Consider the following 26,714-nt stretch of genomic DNA (forward strand, 5'->3'; position numbering starts at 1 on the left):
AAAACTCATAAAGTTTTTTACTTGAATGTCCAGAGTCACAGAGACAAATAACAGTTGTCATGTAACAATTTTCTGCTATGCCTCTATCTCCCTTATAGACATAGTAGATGTACACTCTCTCCAGCTACCTGTATACTTCTGAATAAAAGCAAGAGAATGATGCAGTTTCTTTATCTTTATGAATGTCTCGTCAGGTGTGGCAGGTGGACTCCCAGAAATCCCGAGGCTGATACAATTATGCCTTTGTTTTTGTCTTTTCCCACCAATCCTCTTTTCAAGGGTGGGAGTTCCTGATGAATGTTGGGGAATTAAAGCATTCAAATGGAGAAAACTCCATGGTAGATTATTGGTCTGTGCACTGATTTAAGTGCCACTGGTCCAGTTCCATTTTTCTTTATTGGTGAAGTAGCAGAAATACCTACACGGGAAAGTGACTTAAGGCTTGATGAAACAGTACAAACTTGAAAAAGGGTTGTTTTTATCAAAAACAGTATAAGCAAAATTTCCAGATGGTAACTTTTCTTTGCAGGTAATCAAGGAGAGCTTGCATGACAGACTTCTTACAGATGGGAGTTCCGGCCTATTTGTAATAAATACTCCAGTGCTCAGTTGCTTTTCATTTCCTGTATGCACCTGGGATCTTTCTGTCCTTATAAAATGTATTGGTTTGTATTAAGCCCTTGAATAACTGGTGTGTAAAGTCCATCTATTCTTCTAAAAGAAGCATGATGAGTAGTGTATACCAACATTTCTGTTTCAGTGTATCATCTAGGAAATATCCAAGTGCAATGTTCATGCTGTTCCTAACAGCTGTTATACATATTCTCCCTCAAGGGTCTTCTGACTGCCTTGATCCATTTCAGGTTTGGTTTGCATTCTGCTTTGGTAGGGAACTTGGTTTTGTTTTCTTATTTCATTGTTCTGCTACTCAACAGAAAGCTGTTCCTCAAATTTGTCTTTAGTTCATGTTATGCAAAGCATTAACTGATCAGGATCTGAGTTAGTTTCTAATTTATTCTGCATGTAGCTTTGATGCTTCTGTTTTTCTGATTGTAGCTGCCAAGTGCTTGAATGAGAAGTTGAGTTTGTCATTGTTGAGATAAGTTGCTTAAAATAGACTTTTTTATGTTGCTATCCTGTGAGTGAATAAACAATTCACTGTTTAATTAGGCATGTCATAAGCTCATCACATTCTGGCAAATATTTTTAGGAATTGTTGAAAGCTTCAAAACTTTCTCTGTGTATTTGTTAGATTTTCAAAGTTTTTTGATATTCATAAGCCAGGCAGCCAGCAAGCAAAAAGTGGGGAGTGTAAGGAAACTTCTGCTTCCAGTGCCTTGGTTCTGCAGATTAAATTAGCTGAAGGAAGCCTTTTTTAGCACTTCCTTTACTCTGCTTGGTTTTAAAAATATGAAGGTATTTTCTTATGTTTTAGGACTTTTTCCCGATAGAAGATAAGGCATTAAATCAATTACTAGAGTGGATAAACCGAGAAATAGATAGCTTGGGAAATAACTGATGTTAAATCTTAATTTAAGAGTCTCTAATGAATGTTGTGGTTGGTTTTTAAGTTGTAATGTAAATAGCAATTATTTTAATTGAGTGTAAACTCATTGGAGCAAATGTACTGTGTTTTTTCTTAGTTGGGGCAAAATTAAAGGAGTATGTTTATAATAACCTAAATATTATTTATATGAGACTTTAATAGTTTGTTAGAAACTCACTTAGATTATATTTAAGGATTGTAAACATATTTTGTGCAGACTTGGTTTCAGTGTCTCCCTGGGGTGTGTTTGTGTGCTATGACTGTAAATGGGCAGTCAGAGCAGCCAGAGGACTCTCTGCTGCAGCTTTAGGCTCAGGTTCTGGATTCACTGATTGTTCGTGTAGTCCTTCCTCACGAGCCTTTGCAATTATACCCACTTTGAAGTTGAAAGCTGGGTGTATGTGACCTTTTTGACCTTCCACAATTGGGATTCCATGATTGATTAAGAAAATGCGCTGGGGGGAGAGGGCGTAATTATGCCTGTAAAATTAATTAAATTAAAAAGAAAAAAATCTCTACAGTTCTGACTTTCTGCATCTTGTGGGAATGTTCTTTTTGTTTGTGTGTGGGTTTGTGTGTGGTTTTTTTCTGATTTGGAAGTCATTTTAAAATCAGATTCTGGGTTTGATAGCCTTTGATCAATTAAACATTAGGAGTTTCTTTTTTTTTCTTTTTTTTTTCTTTTTTTTTTCCTCCAGTTTTGCCATAGTACTGGTGAAAAGAAAATTATTTAAATAGTAAGCGGTTGCCGCTGTATGGCAGGATAAGTAATATGGCAGCTATCATCACCACCCTTTTATGTGTGGAATTATTGACAAATGAGCTGTTTACAAGATAAGGGACTGGGCCCATAATAAAGCAGTAAACACAAGAGAACAGTGCGTTCATGTTTGGATTTGAACCAACTCTGGTTTTCCCTTCTGTGCTCAATCTTAGCCTCTGTGAGAAGACATTGTCTGAAATGCATATGGTAGCACTGGTAACGTAGTCTGTGGTCAATGTTTGCCAAAGTAAATTATTGGAATATTGAAAGGAAAAATGGAGGAAACCCAGAATTTCCAAAGTCTCTCTGACCAGTGTTATATCTGCCCAGCCATACTCAATACCCAGCTGTAGCTGGCAATCAGAATCTGAGCTCTGCAAAGTGACACTGTGGCTTTTACCAGTGCTTTTTCCATCTGCATACATTGATACCAGTTCTCCTTGCTGATTATTGGTGGGTGATCTCTGTGATACATGAGCTGGTACAGTTCCATTCTTGAAAACTTGGTGTTGTGCAAATGTTTCTTTCCCCAAGTACAGCTGGAGCAAAGCCTTATGTTATAAGTAAGTTTTAGCAAGGAGGAATTTGCTCAGTTTCGCTAAAGAGTAGTAGCAGTAAGCTGGTTTTCAAACACTTCGTTTTTTTATTTTATGCACATCCAATGCATGGAGAATGTTAGGAAACAGTTACACACCTCAGTGTTTTAATAATTTCACTGGTAATTATTTATTGGTTTGCTGACAATATGATGTAAAGTTTACATTTTGCAAGGGATGCTTTAGAATTTTCCCCTAAGAAAGGCAAAAGGAGATCAGCTCTTGAGCTCCTGAAGAGAGCACTATTTCGGGCTGTAGTGATCCTGAATTGCAAGTTGACTGGCTGGCTGAAGACACAGTTGTTAGTTTGTTTGTCTTCAGGTGGTTTAGTACTGACTCCAGCCCTCTTTAAGAGGGAGAACTATAGTGGAAATAAGTCTTTTTGGCAGCCAATATAAATACTTGGTGTGGTTTCCTGGGTGGCTGTTTTATTTCATACTTTATTAAATTATCTATATTTTATCAAAAAAAAAAGTGACCTGCATCTAAAAAAAAAGGAAGATGAAAAAGCAGTGCAGTGTGTATGTGAATTTACTTTTAAGAGAGAAGTAACACTCAGAATAACCCAGCAAGTGTGCTAAGAATATGCTTTAGGAGCAGCATGGATCTGAAAAGCTTAATGCTTTTTTCAGCTTCTGATAAGCACAGTTAAATACTGCAGAGAGAAATGGTCCACTTGGTGTTACATTTTTTGTGTGTGTGCTTGTAGCATTAAAAGGCAATGGAGTGTGGGAGAAATTCTTGAAGACAGGTCTTGGAGGAGAATTAAACTCAAGGATCTTGGTAGTTTATCTCACCTACAAATATGCTTAGGTGCACAGACATAGCCACCTCCTGCCGCTCACAGCAGCTCTAATTCCAGCATGCACTAGCTCCTGTGTATGTTGTATATTGCTGCTGTGAAAGCTATGTCTTAGAGCACAGTGCTGTGTAACCGTCCTATTGAGAAAATGTAATAAAAATAAATTTTGATGACGTGGGGAGGGGTTGTATTATGTCGGAAATATTTATTTCTATCAAAGGCCTAAGGTGCTTTTTCCCTTTACTCCCCAGTCCTCTGTCCTATCCTATTCTTTTGCTCCATATAGGTCTCTACAGGAGCCCACCTTAGGCTAACCTTGTATCCAGGATTCCATCACATCCCTCTCTTAGTGCACCTAAGGCCAGGCTAAGTGTTGTGTGTTTTCTCAGTTGAGTCAGGTGCAATGTTGTTATGATCTAACTTCATTAGGAACTGCAGTGAGAGATGAAAAAGACTTTCCTGAATGCATCTCTTTTGCCTGGTGCTGTGCTGTGTTCTTGCAGTTGATAGCCTACTACAAATTGGCTGGTGGCCTATGTGATTGTGTCAACATCATCTTAATCTACTAGTAAAATTGTTAGATCTATGTATATATGTCTTCTCATCTGCCATTGTTACCAGTGGAAGATCTGATTTTCAAATATACATGTAACGAGTCTGCATGGCAAGGTTGTGGTAGCGGGGGGGTTACAGGGGTGGCTTCTGTACGAAGCTGCTAGAAGTTTCCCCTATGTCAGATATAGCCAATGCCAGCCGGCTTTAAGACGGACCCGCCGCTGGCCAAGGCCGAGCCAATCAGCGACAGCGTTTTTCGCCTCTGTGATAACGTATTTAAGAGAGTGAAAAAGTTGTTGTGCAGCAGTAATTGCAGCGAGTGAGAGGAGTGAGAATATGTGAGAGAAATGTTCTGCAGACACCAAGGTCAGTGCAGAAGTAGGGGGAGGAGATGCTCCAGGCGCCGGAGCAGCGATTCCCCTGCGGCCTGTGGTGAAGACCATGGTGAGGCAGGCTGTCCCCCTGCAGCCCATGGGCAGTGGAGCAGATGGCTGCCTACACCCTGTGGAGGGCTCCCACGCCAGAGTAGGTGGCTACGTGAAGGAAGCTGTGACCCCGTGGGAAGCCTGCACCGGAGCAGGCTCCTGGCAGGACCTGTGGCCCGTGGAGAGAGAGAAGCCCACGCTGGAGCAGGTTTGCTGCCAGAGACCCCATGAGGGGGGCTCATGCTGGAGCAGTTGGTTCCTGAAGGACTGCACCCCATGGAGGAGACCCACGTTGGAGCAGTTCATGAAGGACTGAACCCGTGGGAAGACTCACGCTGGAGAAGTCATGGAGGACTTTCTCCTGTGAGGGGGACCCCACATTGGAGCAGGGGAAACGTGTGAAGAATCCTCCCCCTGAGGAGAAAGGAGCAGCAGAAGACAACAGTGTGATGAACTGACCCTAACTCCCATTCCCTGTTTTCCCCCTGTGCCGCTGCGGGGGGAGGAGGGAGAAAAAATCGGGATCAAAGTTAAGCTCGGGAAAGGAGGGAGGGGTGGAGGGAAGGTGTTTTAAGATTCGGTTTTATTTCTTATTACTCCTCTCTGAGTTAATTGGCAATAAATTACATTTTTTCTTTAATGGAGTCTGTTTTGCCCGTGACGGTAAATGCTGAGTGATCTCCCTGTCCTTATCTCAGCCCCACAAGCCTGTTGTGGTTTTTTTTCCTCTCCTCTCTCCTATCCAGTTAAGGAGGGGGAGTGATAGAGTGGCTTTGGTGGGCACCTGGCATTTTGGCCAGGGTCAACCCACCACAATACGTGACAGCATAACTAGAGGAAAGAGTGCATACTGATTGCAAAGTTGAACCTGCAGCAAAAGCTAGTCACGGAGCCCATCCTGAAAATGTAAATGAACACGTTTTATTTTGATGGGCATGTTTCTGTTGATGCTAAAATGATTACTTGGGTATATCTTACCAAAGCTTGGGCCTGGGATTCTAAAATGAGCAGAGTGGTGCAGAAATCCAAGTAGATTGATGTGAAAAGCACATAGAGCTTACAAGGTAACTGCCTGGCTAACCGTATTTTCAAACTTTTGACAATGACTCAAATTCAGCACTCCTCTTAATAGTCACCAGTTAAAGTAGAGCCTTAATAGTACGTTTTGCTCTTTGGCAGGCTTCATAGTGGTAAGTAGCTGAAGATGTCCCAGAGCTGTGCTGCCACTGTTAATGCCAGTTCAGAAAACAGGAATCACTGATAAATATCAGCTACGGTTGAATCCTGAAAAAAGATGAATTGTTTAAATCCAAGGTCTCTGACACCAAGTGACATACATGATCACACTGTGAGGGAAAGGAAATTCCTCTTCCAGTTGCAGTTTGTTTTGGAATGTGATATTAAATTCCTGTTGGTTTTATTTTTAAAGAAGGTGAGGAAACCTCTTGACAGTTCATACTCTTAAGATTCTGTAATACTTTTTTCTCAAAGCAAACTGATACAGTTTCTTGTCAAGGAGAGAGCATCTATCAAGAGGGAAGAAGAAGCACTGATGGAAAGCAGGGAAGGCTTGCAAGATCTTTCTTGCTGCTGCTTTTACTTTAAATTTTACTTTGTGATAAAGCATCTTGTGGGTATTTTCAGGCATGACTAGATTATGGTTCAGCTTTGTATTTTAAAATGGTTCCCTGCAGCGGTGAGAAGTGTTTACCTGTTTTGTCATACAAGAGGCAATAACTAATGAGACTTTGCAGCATGTCTGCCTAGCTGCATGCAGGGAATGATTTGTCTTCTGCTCTGCTGACTCAGCTTATTCACTCAGTTATGTTATTCCAGGGAGAAAGAGAGAGAGGTTTCCGTAATTAAGGAGCTACTTCGGCAAGCAGAGCTCACTTACATTTTTGTGGGCTGCCTACAATGGTGTACAAAGACATTTGGAGGATGTTTATGAATGGCAATTGGCTAAAAGTTGCTGTTTGCGTACTCCTTAAGGTGTGGGCTGTGGAGCAGAGAACTCTGTCGGGGAGTCGGGTGGTGAAGGGGGTAGAAGAGTACAGCTTGCAAAACTGAAGAGTACATACTTGCAAAATGAATTGGAGCAAACTCAATAAATGGGAAGTAGAGGGAGATAGGGAGCATTGAGAAGTTAGGCACCAATGGCTTGACTTGGAAATATGAGAAGCAGAATATGATGGCAAGGGAGGACTGAATCTGAAATGTAAGAATGAGTTTGCTAGAGACCTTGTGTAGAGAACAGTGACTCTCAAGTGTTTGAAAAATTTTAGAAAACAGTTCCTAAAATCTGAAAGTTTGTCTGCTCCTCCTTTATAAGTAGACCTGATTGAACATCAAAAAACATGTAAACCTTTTTGTATGACCCTTTGCTAATAACAGTCATAAAAAAGGGTGGTGGAGGAGGGATTAGGCAGTGTGTCAAGACACGTGTTCCTTTTTATTTATTTATGATCATTACAGTACTTCGCTGCCTGTATAGACCTCTTTCTGTCAGTAGATGGATTTAAGCATCATTCTTTCTCAGCTGGTACAGGAGTTCAGTACTTTTCGCTTATCAGGCCATCAGAATTCAAGGAAGCAATGGCGATCATTCCGTTTGCTTAAAACCAAACAAAAACACCTCACCAAAAATAAACATATAAAGGACAATGCTCCTAGGCGATATTAAGTACTGTCTTCATCCACTTAATTATGAAGAATATAAACAAAAACATTTACATGGAAAATACTAAGCGCAAACACACTGGTAATGATTGGTTTCGGTCATAAAATCCTTTTATATGATGCAACTAAAATCCAGTGTTCTTATTTGTGCTTGTTTTCAGATGCTTCCTGAAAACTGACTGCTTCCTGTGGTGAAAACTGCTTTTTTGATAAAAATGCTATAGCAGTGGCTTTGTCTACAAATCTGTCCTGAAGTGTCCTGTTCTTCTTGCTTGTTCTTTCTGTTCTACCAGTTGTTTTCATCTGACTGCTATATTCTAATGGGTATAAAATAGTGCTATGCTGTAGAAATAAATTTCTCCCAAAGCTTGTATGATGGCACCACGACACTCACTATTATGTTTAGGTGGAATTAACTGTAAAAAAATACATTAGCTTTCTTCTATTATGGTTATTTCAAGTAAAAATGAGCAGAAACAGCAATGCCTTTGCTACAAGCTAGCGTGACCCTTGATTCAGAGTTTCATCCGTTTGTGGTTTCTCTGTGAATCTGCTTTTGTCTCTTTCTCTGTTTGATCAATTCTTCAGAAATCTTTTAAAACCGTTATCTTCTAAGCTGGTTTTAAAATGTTTTTGTCATCTTATTCCTAGATATACAAGTTTACATTGATTTCAGAAACAAAACATTAAGTTCCAAAAATATGCAATGCATCTTCCATGAAACATGTGTCTTTATGAAGGACTTGGATACTTTGAATAGATTGTTTTACTTGAACTCCAGATTTTAATTATATTGACTTTTGGGCTGAAGTTCCTTCTGTATACAAATTTGCTGCAATAAGTTTTGCCAATTTCAAAGACAAAAGCGGGGAAACCCTGCTTCTACTCAGATAAAGCTATCCTTTCCATGGATAAAAAGTTGCTTTGTAGCTCCTGTGTTTATCAGATGGGGCTGTTAAATTCAGGTTCAGCAGAACTAAATATTCTTGCTTACTTTCTCAAAAAAAAAAAAAAAAATCTATATTTAATAGCCAGGATGAAATGCCTGTAAGAGATTACAGGCTAATGGAGGAATAGATAGGAGCTGTGATTGTGCCAGCCTCATGTTCTGGAGTGCTTTAATCTTTCTGTAGCTTGGCTTCTAATTTGAGAATGCTTAAGCAGCTTTAATTCCTAATATTAAAAAACAAAATTAAATTCTTAATGCCTGTTTCCTCTTATTAAGAGCAGTAAATGCATATGGCTTAGCAATTCCCAGGCCTACTTGAAAATTAATGGGGTGAGAAGAATAAGTACTTTGAAAGTAAAGAATTTAGGGGGTTGTCAGAGAAACTTCTGGGAGGCAAGTAGACCTCAGACTTCAGCTTAAGTACTCTTTTTTTCCTATTATTACCAGCCTGCTGTTAAGCAGTCTTCCCCGGTGAGAAGCTGGCTAGTCTAAAGCAAGATTCATGCTTGAAGTTAGGATATGCTAAAATAAGTCTCTTTTCTTTGCAGGAAAACAGGCGAAGCAACTTAGTAAGCTCAGGATCTTAGCCATGCATAGACTTGTGTGAAAATGTGTGTGTATCTTTCTGATAATTCATACCTTTTCTAAGTGATGACAGGCCGTTCATCTCTGTATACGAGCACAGTTCTCAATTTCAGTGCTGTAGTCATTATACAATATCCTTACCCCTAAAATTGTGAGTATATTGACTAAACTGTTGGAGCACTACACAAGTGTGTAACTGAACTTTTAACTACCCTCTGGTACTGTGCTTAAAGTAAAGCTTTTGCCATCTTTAAGAAAGATTAAGGGGTTTTATTTAGAAATTATGTACCATGCCTGCCTCAGAAAAGAGTAAATACATTACAGCAGAAGAATAGTTGAATGGAACAAACAAGCATCTTATAGATGTGGTATGCTGTTTGGACTTAAGCTTTTCCCAGAGGTTATCTTGGCTATTTTTTTTTAATTGTCCTGTTTGTACCACCACCCCCACCCCCCATAGAGTAGTAGGTATTACTAGCATGGAAATTTTGGTTTGTGGGATAATTCTTACTCTCCCTCCATTGTTTAAAACAAACAAAAAATTGCAGATGATTAATTCAACAAGATATTACAGGCACCTGTCCTGAGATGTGACTACCTGCAACTTAATTTAGCCAGAATCAAAATCTCAGTTGGATACTACTGTCTGTTCACAATTTGTCAGATATTTGTAAATAATTGCTAAGCAATTAGCAGTGAGTGTCATAGACTTTTTCTGAGAGCAGCTAACCTTACTCAAAGGATTTGGTTTAAAGTGGCCCCTGTCCCTTCTGGTTCTTTGCAGCTGGAAACCAATGCTTGCAATGACATAATAAAGACTAAACAGGGAATTGAAGCCAGTGTTTAGGGCAGATGTTAAGCCTGCTGTCTAAAATATCAGCCTCCATCTTGTGCATCTTCTTTTGGTTAGCTGGGCTGAGGCAAAGAGAGTAGTCACTGAGGTGGTAGGCAATTGCTGGAACACCGTTGTGGCGAGGAGTAGGAAAGGTGTTAAAAGTTCAGGAGAATCTGCAAGATTTGGGTGTCCAGGGGCCATGAAAGCCTCAAGAGCTGTCTGAACTCAAGTCCAGTGCCAAATTACAGGTGTCCATAGCAGGATGGTGGTATCAAGAGGAGGTGTGAGGAGGACTGGGTAGAAGGATTGACAGCTTGGTGTTAGCTGTGTTTAGCTTGTGCTGACTAACCGTTCATTAGAAAATGTCTTGACATGAAATACAGATGTTACCAGATACAGTAGATAAAATAAAAATTGTAAATGTAATTAGGAAAGATGATCTTATAAGTGCATGCATATATTTCACTTTGCAATTTGAAGGAAATAAATTAGCCTAATAAGACAGTTGTTAAAAGAAAGAATTGGTTCAGCAATTCTGTTTCCTGCAAGTATGTTGAGGAGCTTTAGGCTGCACCTTTGTTCAAAGCCCATATAGAGATATTGTATCACTAAATATACCATTTAGGTGGATCTGGACATACTAGGTCAGAGCAAAGATTGTTGTAAAATTCACAGTTGAATGTGTTTTTCTTTATTTTCAACCCAGTTAAAGGAAAAAAAATGCTTGTCCTGGTTATTAAAACCTATTCAGAGGACAGATACTGTCTACCTGTGGAGCACTTCTTCTGGCTTTATACTTTCAGATAAGTGTAAGATGTTTTTATATCAATGAGGTGAATTTTGACTGATTTGTTTTCTGCTGGTAGACTTCTTTCTCTTTCCTCTTAAACTTTTATTCTTTCCCAAGTCATTCATCCCATCAGCTGAATTAGATGAGAGTTATACAAATAAAAGTAGGAAGTGATTGTGTAATTAGAGTCCATCATAATGTAAATGTTTCTCCGGAAGACTTAATTCAGGTCATCTCAGCTTCACTGGCATAGTCCATTTATAATGCCTGACTTTGCTACCTGTGTGTTTATTGTTACCTGTAATCGTCTGACCCTGCTTCAAGGACTGAACTCCTTTTGCAGCAGACTTGCTTCCGTTCCCTCCTCAGTGTTGCTCCACAAATGTTCTCCTGAGGGAGAAGCTTTACCTGAGGGGGTGTAGTGATGCCTGCCAGCTTCAGTCACTGGGCATATTAAGCTGTCTCAGCCAAATGTGTATTTATGTAATCACAACTCTGTACATTACTACCTTTCTTGGATATTGCAAACTTGTGTTTGCTGTGAATCCCCCAGATATGGCGAACTGAATTCATTTGGCCAGTCTGAAGTTTCTGAGAGGAGTTTGACTTTGTTCTTTCTCCTCCTCCTTCCCTTTGATGCAGTTCATTTCCTTGGACTCCTCTTGGGGAAATCCAGCTACTCAACTGGGAGGTGCCTTTAGACAGCAACTGGGAGTAGGCTGTGTGCTCTGTCACGTTTTTATGGAAACAGATCTCCCTTGAATATTGGTTCTTCTGTTATCCAGAACATCAAACATTTTTCTGATTATAAAGTATTGTGATCTCTATTATTCTGAACTTGGGAGGAAATTATGTGCTGAGACTAGCAATTTGTAAGTTCTTTTGTTTTGAATACTATCATATACAATGGAAAAGGCAGTTTGGTGGACTAATATATTCCCTGAAGTACAATTACCAATTTTGCTTGTAATTTTGAGTGCTTTTTGATCACCTGCTTTACAGCAAAGGTAATTCTAACTACAGAAGGACTAAGTCTTTTTTTCTGGGACATAACTCAGGAAAACTTGTGCGCCTCTGTGTTCTCTCTGGCATGTTCTCTAAACTTGGAATAGTCCTCAGAATAAATGAGAAACTAGTACGTTTAGAAACTGAAACAAAAGGTAGAGCTAACAACAGTCAGTTGGGCTAATTCTAATTAGTAATGCCTCAGTTTCCTTCAGTGTGTTACTCCTGTTCTCTTGATTTTTTTTTTTTCATGGGCTATAAGCATATAGTTTCTTGAGTTGGTGTGATCACTGCAATCTAAAACAGGATGGCAGAAATAGAATTTTTTTTTTCAAAACAAAAAAATTGTTATTGTGACACTCTTAGAAAGATCTATATTTTGATTACACTGTGTAGACTCAGTCTCAAAGGTAGTATATGATAATGTTCTACTTGTTCTTTGTTTTTATTTTTCCACTTTCTTTAGTCCATCTCTGTATGCCTGTGCTCATGTTCTGAACAACTGCAGAGTGTGCAAGCAAATCTTCGTGATTAAATGGTTGGCTATTTCATTAATAATAGGTCTTCTTCCTCAAGACTAAGACATCCAAATAGTCTGAAGATCTTTCAGAAGATACTCCCTGTAATGAATCCTGGTTATTCTGTTTGTTCCTGTCTCCCAACAAGCCAGAATAACTCACTAGAAACAGCTGTGGCCTTAGTTATAAACAACTTTTGCCTCTGTTTGACCTCCTACTTAACAGGAGCACAATGGTTGCACAAGACGAATCAGTTCTGTTGTAAGATGACTAAGCTCCATAAGTGTATCTTTGATGTAGGTAACTCTTGGAGTAAGTTGAGTTCCATAATGGTTGGAGGTTTTTTGCATATGTAACCAACCTGTTAACTCTGTATCTGCTGGATTAAACCATAATGAAAACCAGCTGCTTTAAAATTTACCCATGGTTTTTCAGATTGAGGCAATGGCACCAACAGAAAAAAAAGTTCTTGCTGCAAAAGACTATACATAAGCGTAATTTATTAACTCCTTAACACGATGGTACATGCTACTGTATTTTAAATTACATAGTGTATGAAAGTTTTAAAAAATAAGCGCTTTCAACATTTAATTGAAGTGATATGAGGACTTCTTAGTGCAGCTATGGTTCCAGAAGTCCCGCCAGGGTAGCTGAGAGATTAAAGACAAAAAGTCTCATGTTTGCATATTAGTAATAAGAAAAGTGGCTGTAGCGTTCCTTTAACTTTTAGATCTTCAAATAGGTTTTGCAAACCCAGTGGTCCCAAGAACAAAAGCCTAGGGTGTGCTGCAGGTCTTTTTGCCTCTTGTTTATAAAGAATCCAAGTCTGACCCTCTGGAACAAACTGGAGGTTTCCCTCATGCTTTATTTTGCGTGAGTCAAGCTAATTCTTTTGGGTGAGAGTGTAGTTGTAAAGGCACTTAAAAGTTTCAGCAGTGTAAAACAGCCTCTGAAGGAAGGTGGAGACAAAGCTTCGAAACGTTTCAAAAAGGTCTTAGGGTGAACAGATTTTATTTTTAATGCTGCAGTTCAGAGATTTGTATATGTTGGTAATTAATGAAAATAAAGGATTTCTGCATTCCCTGTTATGAAATACAATTTAAGTATTATCAAGCTAGTTGCTTGAGTGCTACCAGGTGTGTGGTGGTGTGTATTGTGTCATCATCTGTCCCATTCCCCAGTTTCCCTGTCCTCCAAAACTAAGGAACAATCTTCTGGCTTATAATACAGGACTATTTCTTGCATTTCTGGTTCCCTGATTTGTGCCTAGTCTTTGGGCTAGGGTAATACCTGGTGTTTGGATAGCTCTGTATCTTAGAGGCATCCCTGCAGTTTTTGTGCCACATCTCCAATTACTGCCCTTCTTTCCTACTCCAAGCATGAGGCTTTTCAGTGTCTCCTTTCAGAGAGTGTTTTCTAGCCAATTTACTTAATTTCTGATGCTGAGAAACATTCTGTGAGTTTTGTGACCTCCTCAGCCACAGTGAATAATTCATTAGCAAATCAAAAACTAAAATAGTTTGCACAGATTGTCAAGCAATTTTATTTTTTAACAACTTCAACAGAAAATGGGGCTGTAAGTGGCCAGTAGCCATTTGGCACTGCTCTGGAGGTTTTCTGTATGGATAGTTTAACTCAGACTAGTTCAGAGTTATAAGGAAAAGATCAGTTTCTGTCTAACTGGGTTGCTATACTTTGAGGTTGTCAAATAAACAGAAGTTTCTCTAATTATATCTCTAATTCTGTCACCTCTAATATTAATTTTCTTCTTTTAAAGTCTAGGGATTCCATCAAGTTGGATGACCTGAAGGCAGAGGTGTCACCACGAATTTCAGCAGAAGATCTGATTGATTTGTGTGAGTTGACAGGACCTAGTCATTCCAAAACACCTGTAAAGAAAACAAAGTCTAGCAAGCCAAAGCTGCTGGTGGTGGACATTCGTAACTGTGAAGAGTATCCTTCAAATCTGAGCGCTAGCCTTGCCAAATCATGCTTGTATCAATTACTTCCTCATTGTCTGCAGGCAGTGGTATGTTGGTAAATAATGGAAAAGGATATGGTAGAGGTACAGTGGAAGGACCGAAGGCAGATTTTTTTGTCATGGAGAGGCCTGGTTTGCAAGGAAGAGGACAAATGGATTTTTGCCTTCCCATTTTAAGCTGTAGGTCTAGTGAAACCACTTTGTACCAGTAGCACAAGTGCTTTAATGCTACTTTTTTTTTTAGTAACAGATGTTGTCAGCAGACGTTCCCCATTTAATATGACCAGTATTTTGGAAGGTTGTGAGGCTTTCCAGTTAAATGGAAGGGAGATAGGGAAGAGTTTATAGATCATGTGCTTTGGCAGTCTCTCGATGGAAAATCAATCCTTATTGAGTGCCGTCTTTCTACTGTCAAGTAATGCAGCCATATGGCTGCCCTAACTTATGTCCTTTAGTTAGCTTATAATCAGAAAAGTCTTAAAGGTATCTTGAAGCTATAGTTTTGTCAGGGTTGCTGCCCTGTCTACACCTTACCCATTTGTTCTTTTTCAAATACATAGTTCTTTGCATGTGGAGTAATTTTTTTATTGTTTTTCTGAAGCAGTGTAGTTACGGGGCTGGGTTTGTTTGGGTTTTGGAAGGAGTCCTTATTACAGATGTGCTTTGCCAGGAACACACATCTTCATCAACATTCATCTAAAAGTGGGAATAACAGGATGATTTTATTAGAGGTAACTCTTAATGTTATACTGAATATTTGGAAATACATTTGTTGTTGGTTTATATAATTTATTTAAGTATTGGTCCTTTCATAATAGCGAAGGTGGTGTAGATAGTTGTTTTTGCAGTAGAAGTACTCTTAGCTTGCCGTGTCACAACCTATAATTCTTGATGGTCAAACAGTTCTCAACAGAAAAATAACAAAATAATCATGAGGTTTAGTCTACCTTCTACTTTGAGAAAGGAGGATCATTCCTTTTACATATGTTTGGCTTGTTCTTAAGGATCTCCAATGATAGAGATTCAACAGGCTCCCAACACCTTCACCGTTAGACAAGATCTCCCAGTGTCTAACAAATGCTGCATGTGTATTAGAAAGGCGTAAATTCTAGACAATGAACTGAATGGTGGATCAATGCCAATATTTAGGCTAAAATATGTAGTAAAAATTTAAATAAATAATGTTTCAACCCCATTTTTTTCACCTAGTTTGTTAAAATACCTCTTTAAAGGTAATTGTATATGCAGAAAAACACTGCCACTAACATTTTTCTCTATTAAATATTTAGCGATATTTATGGCAAGGTATGATGAAATAGGAAAATAAATACTACTTTTACTCTGTAGTAAAAGTTTACATAATAAACATAGTAAACAGAATAGTATAATTGGACTATTCTAAATCAAAACTGTTATTTTCAAGGAATAATAGTTTTATTGTGTACCAAACTTCAACCTGTAATATGATCTGCTGTGTAGATAAAACACAATGGTCAAAGGAGCACAAAAAAGTAATTTTTCTTCTGCTCGCATGTATTGATTTCATGCATCAGTTAAGGATTCCAATTAAATAGAGATTCATGGGCCTGAGTAGTTTGACTCTTTATTTTCTGGACTCCAGCAGCTTCTTCACTCTAGATTATTGAAAATGTGGTCCTCTTTATTCAGAAAACAGTAAAAATTCAGGCTATTTCCTGAGAGATAATTTCTTCATCAAGAAACAATAGGTTTCATTCTCCAGTTTAAAAGAGAAGTCCCTGGATTTAAAAACTGTAAAAGATTATTGTTACTGCACAGAAAAGTTTGATATCACAGAGTTAAATAATGTTTCTATTTCTACATGCATCATTCTGTTACTAATTATTTAAGCTACTTTCTAGAAGTTATCAAGGATGATGCAGAAGGAGACCAAGTAATAGAAAATGCTTAGGCTACAGTCATTGCACTGAAAGGCTATTATCTGTGTACAGGAATGCGTTTATTTATATTCTAATCGGAATCAAAGGCAAGATGTTTGCTTAAATGTTTCTATAGCTTTCCTAATAGCTTGATGATAGGTTCTACTCTACTGTCATACTAATCCCATTCTACTCTAGCGGAGTGGATTCAAAATTTCAATTATTTTAAAATCATGTGAGTGCTATGAAGTGGTTTTATGAGGCTGTCTTTCATATTTCAAAATTTTAATCAGGCTTTCCATTTGTATTTCTTGAATGAGGCGACATACTGGAGAGAGAAATTCAGAACAGTGCACTGAAATCACTGCTGCTGTTTCAGTCTGGTTGGAGTTCATGGTAGACTAAGATGTCCTGCCCTTTAAATAAAGGGTGGACTGAAATCCTAGTACCCATCTGGTACTAGGTGGTAGGGAATGTAATTATTCAAAAGGCAGCCTGGTAGGTAGTAAAATTACCCCATGAGTGAGTTGGTTTGTTTGTCAGTTGTAGAAGAAAACATGTGGTATATAGAAAGCTATTAAACTGTCAGCAATTCTGAATATACGTGGGAAAGCATGGGAATGCAGTGTCCTGTTCATTCCTCGGTAAGGAAATTTTGTGTTTGTCACAAGATTTCAACAAACTATAAGTAGGACCAGGCAGTCTGTGTGTTACTGTGGCGTGTGTTTTAAAAAGTGACAGACCACTCTGATGCGTTTCAAAAATATCATCATTTCTAATGTTTTGTTGTTGGTCTTCCTCATTGTCTACGCCTGTCAGGCTAAACTTCACTCTCACTTTGTTTTCAGTGTGATTTGAAAAAAGCGTGAGAGGACTTTCAACAAGTATCAAACATGCTTCGTATTTCATGCTAGGATGCACTTGAAAGCTAAGACGTTGTTTCGTAAGGAAGCTCAAGTTGCAAGGCCAAGAGCTACTGGCCCTTTTCTCCAATAGACAGCTTTGTAATAGAAGCCTTTCTAATGAAAAGGTAATATACTCCAAGCAGTGTCTCTGTTGGCCAGCAATTTGTCTAAGGCTCATTTCATTAAGCATGTTAGCAGAAATACTGGCAGCCTTCCATCTCTGTTACAAAAGTTATAGCTGTATACTTAGGGTCTCTCAGTCTGTAGCACAAAATCTTGGCCTTTTTGTTAGTTGTCTTAGTACTGGAATGCTTAAGATGGTCACTTAAGATTAGGGAGAATGTGAATGACAGCAAATGCAGTTTGGATCTTTATAGTTTGGTACTAATGTTGATATCAAATGTATTTTCTTTTTTAAAAGGCTGGGTCAAGTTTCTCTGAGCAGGTAAGCATGCTGAATGGCATTTAGAGCAACTAAATCTGTCCAAAGTAATTTTCTGTCTAAATGATGATCGTTTCAGAACCTTTACCCTGGTTAGTAGCAATGAGAGTGATGTGGTTATAAATGGGATTGGGGAAAGGGAGTAGGCACAGATTAGTGAAAGAGGGGTGTTGTCGTTTTCCCCTTCAAAATAGAAACAAACTGACAACATTAATGAGCGGTACGTGATCATCTTCCATTTTTTCAAATGTTTCTATATAGCCACATTTTTCCCACACTATAATGATGAAGATTGTAAAGCTGAAACTGTCACATAAATGAGAAATGAATGCTGATATTAACCTAAGTCAATTAAATCTAACCTCCATTTAAGGCAGCTCCTTTATTGAAAAGGATTCTGAGGTTTAATTATAAATTAAACTAGCTCTCTGCAAGTACAATTTATAAAGAGTGACTAATCTGGATATTTGGTATTGTGTGTATTTTTACAGAAATTTGCTGTTTCCCATCTCTTCAAAGCTGTTCCTATTTATTTTGGGGGAAGGGGAGTGTTCCAGGCACGTGTGTACAGTTTATGAAAGTAATTCAGAGGTTTGTCAAGGTCACGATGTGTTTTCAGATTTCTAAAAAGCTAGGTAGTAGTGGTCCAACTTAATTTTTATTGAAGAGACTTTCACATTCAATTTTGTTCATAAAATCTCATTGAATGATCATCCTTTGAAAGTGAAATACAACTAGCTGTATCTCAGAGTGGCTGGCAGTTGTACGTTGTTTGCTTTTCAATACCCAATATAGACTTGCTGTTAGTAGGACTGCAGATCATATGCATAATGCTCGTTGTCTGGGAATCTGCGTGCAAGTACATTAGAATTTCAATTTAGATCAAAATTGTAGGGAGCTTGTGGAGGTTGGCGGGATGTTTAAGGAAAATTTCCAATGATTTCGATTTACTGTTGTTTCGTATTGTAAGTACTTCATTCCTTTTGCATAAAACTCCTCTGGAAGAGGTGCTCTAGCTGCTTATTGGTATTTGGCTGCTTTTATCAAACTAGAGCTGGTTTGAAGTAAAATCCACAAAAACAGGTAGGCTGTGGATATTTGGTCTTTTGCACCAAGTGTTTCATTTAGCAGATCAGTTTCTGTAGTACTGTGCTATGTCCTTTATGAATCAAACAACTCTTCATTCTGTTCTTTTGTTCTGTGTAGTGTCAGACGTTGTTTTCTCCACAAGAGTAAATAGTAAATGAGGTTTGTCAAAATACACTAGTACAGGAGACCAACACTGTTGTATCACAACAGACAGAATGAAGATCAGGTTCATCCTATAGCTGTGCAGGTACCACAGATTTCTCTGCCTTTCAGATGTCCTTAACTGATCTTCCTAAGCTTTAGCCGTGGCCACATATCTGGCAGCATCAATGTACCATTTGCATCAGCATTTACTGCAGAAGGGGATCTTGTCCAGTGCCCAGCAACTGCCACACTCCAGAGCTTTAAAGGAAGAGTTGTGGTGATTGTAGGAAATGCAGTGAAGAACACAGCTGCTGTAAGTATATTGATATAACATACATGTTTATACTTAGAAATACATCAATAGTGTGAATACAGACAATAGTAAATAAATGCTAGAGTCTGGATAATTCAGATTAGTAACTTTGGGTATGATGATGGGAAATGGAGGATTTTTTTGTTGTTCATTTCTGCTTCTAGACAAAAACATATTTCACTTCAAGTGATCAACAACTGAAAAAGTTGATGTTTTGAACTGAAAAAGGTCATGTTAAATAATTTCAGTTTTAAAATCTTTATTTGGCATGTTATAGACGTGACATCAGCACTTCTAATATGCATTAGTAAGATCTAGTTTTCAAAACTGACTTGTGTTTACTTTCTGTGGTGTTAGGAAGCACACACAAGTTAAGTAGGGTAGGGACAGGTATGTTATGAAGTTGAAGGGAAATAAGATACAATTCATGTTTCTGCTAATAAAAAACAATGTATTGATTGGGTTTTTTTAGAATCATTTAGCTCATGCAATTGTGCTCAGTGAAGAGGAGAATGGTTCCTATTGAGAATGGTAACTTCCATGATATTTTTATTGCCAGTACCTTTAACTAGACAGGGAGAAAATTCAGACTTGCCTATTCCTTTTTATAACTAAACATTTGGTGGTGTTGTGAACAGCAGAATAACAAGTAGAAGTATTTCTTTTGCCATTCTTCCTGTCAGGTGAAGGAAAGTGTCTTCTTTTTTTTTTTTTTTTTCTTTCTTTTTTTTGCTTTCTTTTTCTTTTTTTCTAAGACGTGCTCACTCAAAGGACATGAAGTGTAACCCTGATATGACAAGGAAGGCTGTAGACCATTAAAAGGTCTTCATGTGATGGACAGCAGAAGCATGTTGGAGTTTTTTATACTTATAGGGAGTTGTAAATAGCATGAAAAATCCCTTTCATTAACCTGTGTTTCATCATTTAGTAAATTAGCTTGTGATATGTATCGTGTCTCTTAAATAGTAACAGAGGTGACATGAAAGAGACTATACAGCATATCTCAAGTAGTTTCAGGCAGTGAATATCTAGGTTTGTGTATGAGATCTGGGTAAATCCATGATAAATATTTCAACATGAAATCGGTCAACTTGAATAATCACAATAGCTCACTAAATGCTGAATGCATAAATCCCCGCTCAAAGGAACAAATGCAAAATGCATAAAATGCTAAGAGCCAGATGGAGATGATTTAAATGATGCTTTACATGTTTGATGGTGGGTTATGCAGCTTCTTTCAACAATTATGTTTTAAATCACTGAACATCCTAATTTATCTCAGTAAGAGCCTAACTGTTCCCTAATGTCCTGAAGAACGGGAACAGGAAAAAGCAAGTGCTTTGGTATTCACTAATTGAGTATCTTTATAGGAGGTATCCCACATACTACCAAGTAATTTTCTGGGAGTTGTTTTCCAGGACCAGTCAGAAATGTTTTATCTGAAACAAAGGAACACTGTAAGTATTCTGTCTAAAACAGAATGAAGAAACAACCTGAAACAAGTGTTTGAAGGAGAGAAAGGACAGAGGCTTTACAGTACTCGTTGTGCATTACACCATAGCTAAGAAGATACGACTTTCTTCTGTAATGTAGTGACACTTCTTATACAAACTTAGATTCGTTTTGGCTTTGAAGTGTTTTGTTAAATGAAAATTGAATGTTTCCTTTGTGGTGCAGCTAAAGAAAACTTGCAGTGTGCTTAGTAAGTGTGAGTACTTCAGTCACTTGAGAGGGTGCTGCCTTATCCTCAAACCCAGGCTTTCTGCAGCTGAGACAGTGTTTACCCAGTTTACCTGGAATTGTCAATATTGTAGCTTTCCACAAAAGAGAAATGCTGCTTCATCTCTTGATTTGCTTTTAGAGTTCTCAGAAGTCTAACTAAAGAGTGTAGAGTTTTAAATAGGAACAAAATACTGGATTGACCAGTTTGACTACAAATTAATTAAATACTGGAGCCTAAATACTGGTAGGGAATCACCACCTCTCTCGTACCCTTAGAGTACATATAAAACCACCCTCAATTTGCCCATGTTGATAAAACTTAGAACGCTTTTCTTTTGTGGATTGTTTTTTAAGGCAAACTTCAGTTTTATTCTGGATGGCACATAGAACTGTCTGCCACTATTCATTAACTTAACCAATCCAAAACTATGTAGCTTGAGGCTTGACAAGAACGGTAGCTTTTACCTTTTAAATTTCACAAAGTAAACCAATCATATAAAAAATTGCAAAAGTGAATGCATGGAAACAAAACCATTTTTTTTTCCAAATAAATGTTATAACATGTTCAGCTTATAACTGTTTAGAAAAAATACATTTTGTATTTCGAGCTGAAAAGGAATGAGCCACAAATTGTAGCCTCTACCATAAAGGAGACTTTTTCAGAAGTGTTCACTGATATTTATTCCATTAAAAATATGGAGATTGGCACTGTTAGATGTTTGCTTTAAATTTATGCAGGCCTGAGAGAGGTGGCGGTAAGTGTGAAAAAACATGGTTATTTATGGGGCTATTTGTAATTAGAAGCTTGAATCTTTCAGTTGTGTTTCGTATTAGTAGCCTACTTGGCATTATTTAAATAAATTTAAACAAAAAAAAAAAGCTAAGTTGAGTGTACTATACAGACATGTAGAAAAAGGCTTTTTCCTGTTTTCACACGTCTTTTCTGATTCTATCTTTTGTATTTGATTCAATGCCAGATGATAAAACATTTAAATTGAAAGAAAATGCTGTCTAGAACTTGATAGGCGAGAGGGAAAACTGAAAACTTCACCACAGCACTGTTCCAACAGAAGGCAAAGGAAGCCAGCAGTGCCATGGACTTCAGCATAGCCCTGGTTCTAGTTGAACACTTCCTTAGGACAGAATTAAAACAGGGTAATCCTGCTTGTTAAGCTGTTTAATTTACTCACCCTAAAAGTTAAATGAGTAGATTGGCTGATGTACAAGAGCTTTACTGAATGTGCCATTAGCAGCATAATGATATTGTGAAGAGGAGCTTGTTCTGGGCATCGTGTGGTGGTGCTTTGCACCCACCTTTCTTCTCCTAGGAGATTCTGAGCACTTTGTTAGCAGAGCAGACACTTGTTTGTCTCTGAAAACAGCAGGAAACATCTACTGTTAGATATACATTAAAAGTATTGTGCTGCAGTTAATAAACCACATTCTATTTTGATTTTTAACTTTTAAATATGTTAAGTGGCAGCATCTCTTAAGTGAATTAAATTCCCCTTTCCCACATCCATTGATAGATAGGTACCTTGTAAGTTCCAGTATGGGCATGGGATCATTACACTTGCGAGTGTAATACTTTAAATAGGCAAAATGCGCTCAACTATAGCTTCTTTTTTTGGTGCATGGCAAATGGCATGTCTCCTGATTTTTGTCACTTTCAAAGTCTGACATACAGTGCAAAGGTGGATCATAGTTATGCATATGTAGAAAGGGGATTGGTTTGGGCCCTTTTTTGGAAGGATGACATTAGTTCATCTCCTCTCCTTCAGTCAGCTTTGAGGTGCTAAGCCATTATCTGTTTCCGTTTCTAACTTTTTGTCTATTACCACAACGTTGACTGGAAAGAGAACAGGAGAAATACCTTACCTGATATTAAATCATGTTCCAGCAACTCAGAATTGACAGTGACACATTCTACTTGTGTGGTGTGGTGGTTTAATATATCTGTTTCCCTGGTGATTTAATATATGTGTTTTATTGTCAGTTAAATGCTATAACAGAATAATGTATAGAGGACACTTTAATCTGTCTAATAATTAGCAACTCATTTCTTACCTTGGAAAAAGACAGTTAGGTAAGCTGTAAGTCAAAGCTTAAAAAATATGTGCCATTGTAGCAGGGAAATAAATTCTAAATTGTAACTTCTGATCGTTGAATTGATTATTTTTTATCTAGATGAGTTATGCTGCTAAATACATTGTCTAGACAACTTCTACAAGTTACTGAAGCAAAGCAGTCATTCTTACTGCATCACAGTAGCTAATAGACAAAATACATGAATTATCTCCAAAATATTCTGACCCTTTTCAAGGCAAGAGGGAGAGGGTCAAGTTCAAGATTCTTTTTGCGTAACATATTCCTAGCCTGAAAACCAAAAAATTTTCTATGTATAGAAGTAGCATTTTCTCTCTCTCAGCATACTATTAAAGATGCATTTCTTCTTGTATGAAGGCTGAGATAGGTAAAAGTGTCCAGTTACCACTGAATTTGTGTGATTTTTGCCGTCATCTTCCTCAGGCCTTTTAAAAAGGCCTTGCCAGAGAAAGCAAGTCCCTGCATGCTGAAGCTGGTTTCTTGTTAATAAACTTGTCTTAAAAACACAAACGGATACCCGTGAAACTTCATAGGGTGATCTGAGGATTAGGTGTTGCATAGAATACTAAAGGGCAGATGCATTCGTGCTTCTAAAGACAGATACATTTAGTTAGAAGGGCCTAACGAAACTTCCGGAGCGAAAGTAAATAGAAATTGGGAAAAATTCTTGAGATGCTTCCACTATCCATCTTTTAGATTCTACATTTCCTCATAAATATTCTCTGCAGAAAAGTGATTGAAAACTGAAGATACTTTCTCTTTGTAGGGATGGAGGGTCTCCTTATGATTCCCAGAATGGCTTTTTTTCGTATTTGTTTTGTTAAGGCATCGCCCTCCCTTCTGCATTCAGACTCAGAGCCTACTGGGATCATCAGGTGCCTCTTTGTTGTCTTTAAAGAGGAAGAGATTAAGCTTGTATTTGAAGAAATTGAAAGGCTTAGTTAATTGGCAGCAATCCTGCTGGTTGTATCTCTACCCAATACATGGTAAAGTCTTCACTATTTTATTCTGTAAAGTCTGTATTATTTTATTTAGTACTTATTATTGTAACATGTGTGCATGTTTTCCTTCACTGACAGAAAGATAGCCCAGCTGCTAGTACATTGCTTTTCACACGGACCAAGACAGACACTTGGGCTGTCAGCCAGGAGTTGTGTTATGCTGTTGTAATTCTGCCATTGTCAGAGGCCTTGGTTAGTTTGCGCTTTGTTTCAGCTGGGATAGAGTTAATTTTCTTCCTGATAGCTGGTACAGTGCCGTGTTTTGTGATATTCCATACCATAGGACATCATGCTCAGTATATAAACTGGGGAGGTTGGCCATGAGGGGCAGATCACTGCTCAGGCATTGGTCAGTAGGTGGTGTGCAATTGCACTGTGCATCACTTGTCTTTTCTTGGGTTTTATTTCTCTCTCTTTTGTTCATTATATTCCTTTTCATTACTATTATTGTTAATAATAATTTTTTATTTTAGTTTAGTTGCTAAACCATACTTATCTCAACCCATGAGTTTTACTTATTTTTTGATTCTCCTCCACATCCCACTGGGAAAGGGAAGGAGTGAGCAAGTGGCTGTGTGGTGCTTAGTTGCTGGCTGGGTTTAAAGCATGACAGCACTGAATACCTCAGGTACAGCAGAGATGACATAAATATTCCCCCTTTCTAGCTAGGTATGAAAGAGGAAAATGGGTAAATGAAAGATGGAGGCTCAGGAGCAGAATTTGAGTATTCCTTTTCCTGTTCTGAAGTAGGTGCCATGGAAAGCAGGCTATTTCAAACTCCAGATAGGTTCCATTCTTTAATCTTTATTGAGACAAATTGTTAGAGTTACTGGAAATTTTGGTTGGTGGTTTGATGCAGACATTGTCCCATCTGTGTGTCTTACTACACAGAGGTCTGGATGCTTTTGAAATTAAGGATTGTGGGGTCATCAGCTTTACCCATCAAAATATGTCTGACTTCTGGAAGGTGCTGGAAGCAGGATCTCAACTTTTCTCAGCCCTTTGGGAGATCTGTAAGGACAGAAAAGATGAGAGATGGTGAATCTGAATCCTGGAGTGGTGCTGTTAGGTTCCAGAGATTTTCAGGCATGTCAGTCTTGGCTGTGGTTATCCTGTGTCGGCTGCACGTCTGAAAGAGCACCCTTGACCTTTCATGAGCTTGCATGGATCAGGCTGTATCCATATCACTCAGGGCTACTGCATTATAACATAGAATTACCACTGTCTGGGGCTGTTTTTCAGTTCTGAGACTGTTTTTTATTTCCTGCTATTCCAATTCAGAGAACCTGAAGTAGTGGTAACATTAATAGAGATGATAATGAACTAATAGATGTGTGTTACAGGTCAAGGATGTGTAAGGATGTTGCCAGCTAGAATGGTAGTGGTGAATTTGGTGATTCTAGTATCCATACTGCTTGTCTGGCGCAGATGTTGTTTTGTTCTCCTGTAAACTGTACCTGAATCAGCTTTTAGAGAGGACTGACTGACAGGAGGGAGTCCGTCCATTGTGTGGGATGTCCAAGGGCTTTTGTCCTGGAGTTTAAGAAGAAACGGGACAAAACTGGCGATGTAGGCATACCCTTAGTAATATCTAGGAGCTGGTCGTTTCTACGTGGAACTGCCAGAGGCTTCCTAATCAGCTGTCTTTGTGGTTAAGAAAAAAGACTCTGGTTTGGGTAGTAAAACGTATTACAAATCACAAGGAAAGATTTTTCACTACCAGGTATTTCTTTGAACTTTTTTTCAATATCGAGGACAATCTTAAGACTTGGAGGGGGTTAGAATCTTTCAGAAAGACTCGTGCTTTTTTTTTTATATTCGAGCCAAATGTTAGGTGTCTTTTTAAAAATACATGTTTCTGTTCACTAACAGCTTTTTTATTTTCTGTTGAATCAAAAATAGAATAAGTTTGCTTTCTGCATTTTAATTTTACAATCCATTCAGCTGTGTTGGGTGCACTGGATATATTTTGGTCAGTGTGAATTATCTGTGTTACAACAGCTAAATCTCTACAATTGAGTTTTCATTTTCAAATGCTTACTCTCAGCTGGGTATTTATTTTTTTAATATATGATTTCTACGTGAAAATGAAAAATGCAGGTGTTTAGAAGTTATTACTTGGAGAAATTTGAGTGTTTACTCTTACTTTCATTCTCAGTAGAATTTATTCTGAAACCAACTATTAAATACCTGTTTGTGTAGGCTTATTTTCAAATCTTTGCGTGTAAGTCCTTTAACTTACTGCTATATTTTTGTGCTGATGGAATGGAAAGTGCTCCTTTTTAGCCAGGTCTGTATGTGAAGAATTTTTTCTGGGTCTTGTTAGAGGAGTAAGTGCTGCTTTTTTTCTTTCTCTCTTTTCCCTCTTTTCCTTTCTCTTTTCCATCCTTTTCATGCACTCTCTTTTTTGTGCGCTGTTTTTTATGCTCTCTCTTTTTTGCCTTTTTTCTTTTTTTACATAGTTTGTGTTTGCACAATATTTTGCTTCTTGTGTTTTGTACTTCTATTTAGTTTACACTAATACCATAACCATTAACTAGGTACTGTTTTGTTCATATGGGAGGCTTTAGGTGCCTCTCTTTCCCTTGGTGTTAAAGTGCCATTTAATTTATCTGGAACTCTTTGATATAAGAAGTAGCTAACTAAAAATAACCTTGTGTGCTGGATCTGCTTTGTGGCATACGGAAAGCATTGTTTAAAAAGCTCTAGACTGATCACCTTGACTGTGGTGTGCTTTCAGAGTGGTAAACTCTGAAATCATACAGCAAAACAGACTTCAGTCCCTGAGAGGTTTGGATAGCATGTGTTTACAGATAATGAACTAATAATCTTGTGGCAATGGATGAGTACTACAAAATCTTGTTAATATTTCTCCTCCAGCATCTAAAGTATCTCTTTTTCTTCTGACTTTTTCAGAGTATGGTATTAGCATTTGTACCCTGGTAACATTTGTCACAACAGTCTTTTTTTGTATTCTGGTACAGTCTGTTACTCCTCCTTTCCTCCCAACTGGCCCTTTAATTACAACCTGTCACAAGAATGTCTGTGAAAGTGAATAATGTGTG

At 38.0% G+C, this 26,714-nt stretch overlaps 1 protein-coding gene across 3 annotated transcripts in view; it reads left to right on the plus strand.

The window, feature by feature from the left end:
• Window positions 1–26,714, plus strand: part of TBCK (TBC1 domain containing kinase) — a 107,702-nt gene that overhangs the window by 75,697 nt on the left and 5,291 nt on the right. For all 3 annotated transcript variants that reach the window (XM_086463742.1, XM_086463743.1, XM_086463744.1), the window contains 2 exons: window positions 13,826–14,001; window positions 18,661–18,820. In XM_086463742.1, the coding sequence (XP_086319868.1) occupies window positions 13,826–14,001; window positions 18,661–18,820 (336 nt within the window). The remainder of the gene's footprint in view (window positions 1–13,825; window positions 14,002–18,660; window positions 18,821–26,714) is intronic.

This window comes from Leptosomus discolor, chromosome 4 (assembly GCF_034619465.1).
Source record: "Leptosomus discolor isolate bLepDis1 chromosome 4, bLepDis1.hap2, whole genome shotgun sequence".
Taxonomy (NCBI): Eukaryota; Metazoa; Chordata; class Aves; order Leptosomiformes; family Leptosomidae; genus Leptosomus; species Leptosomus discolor.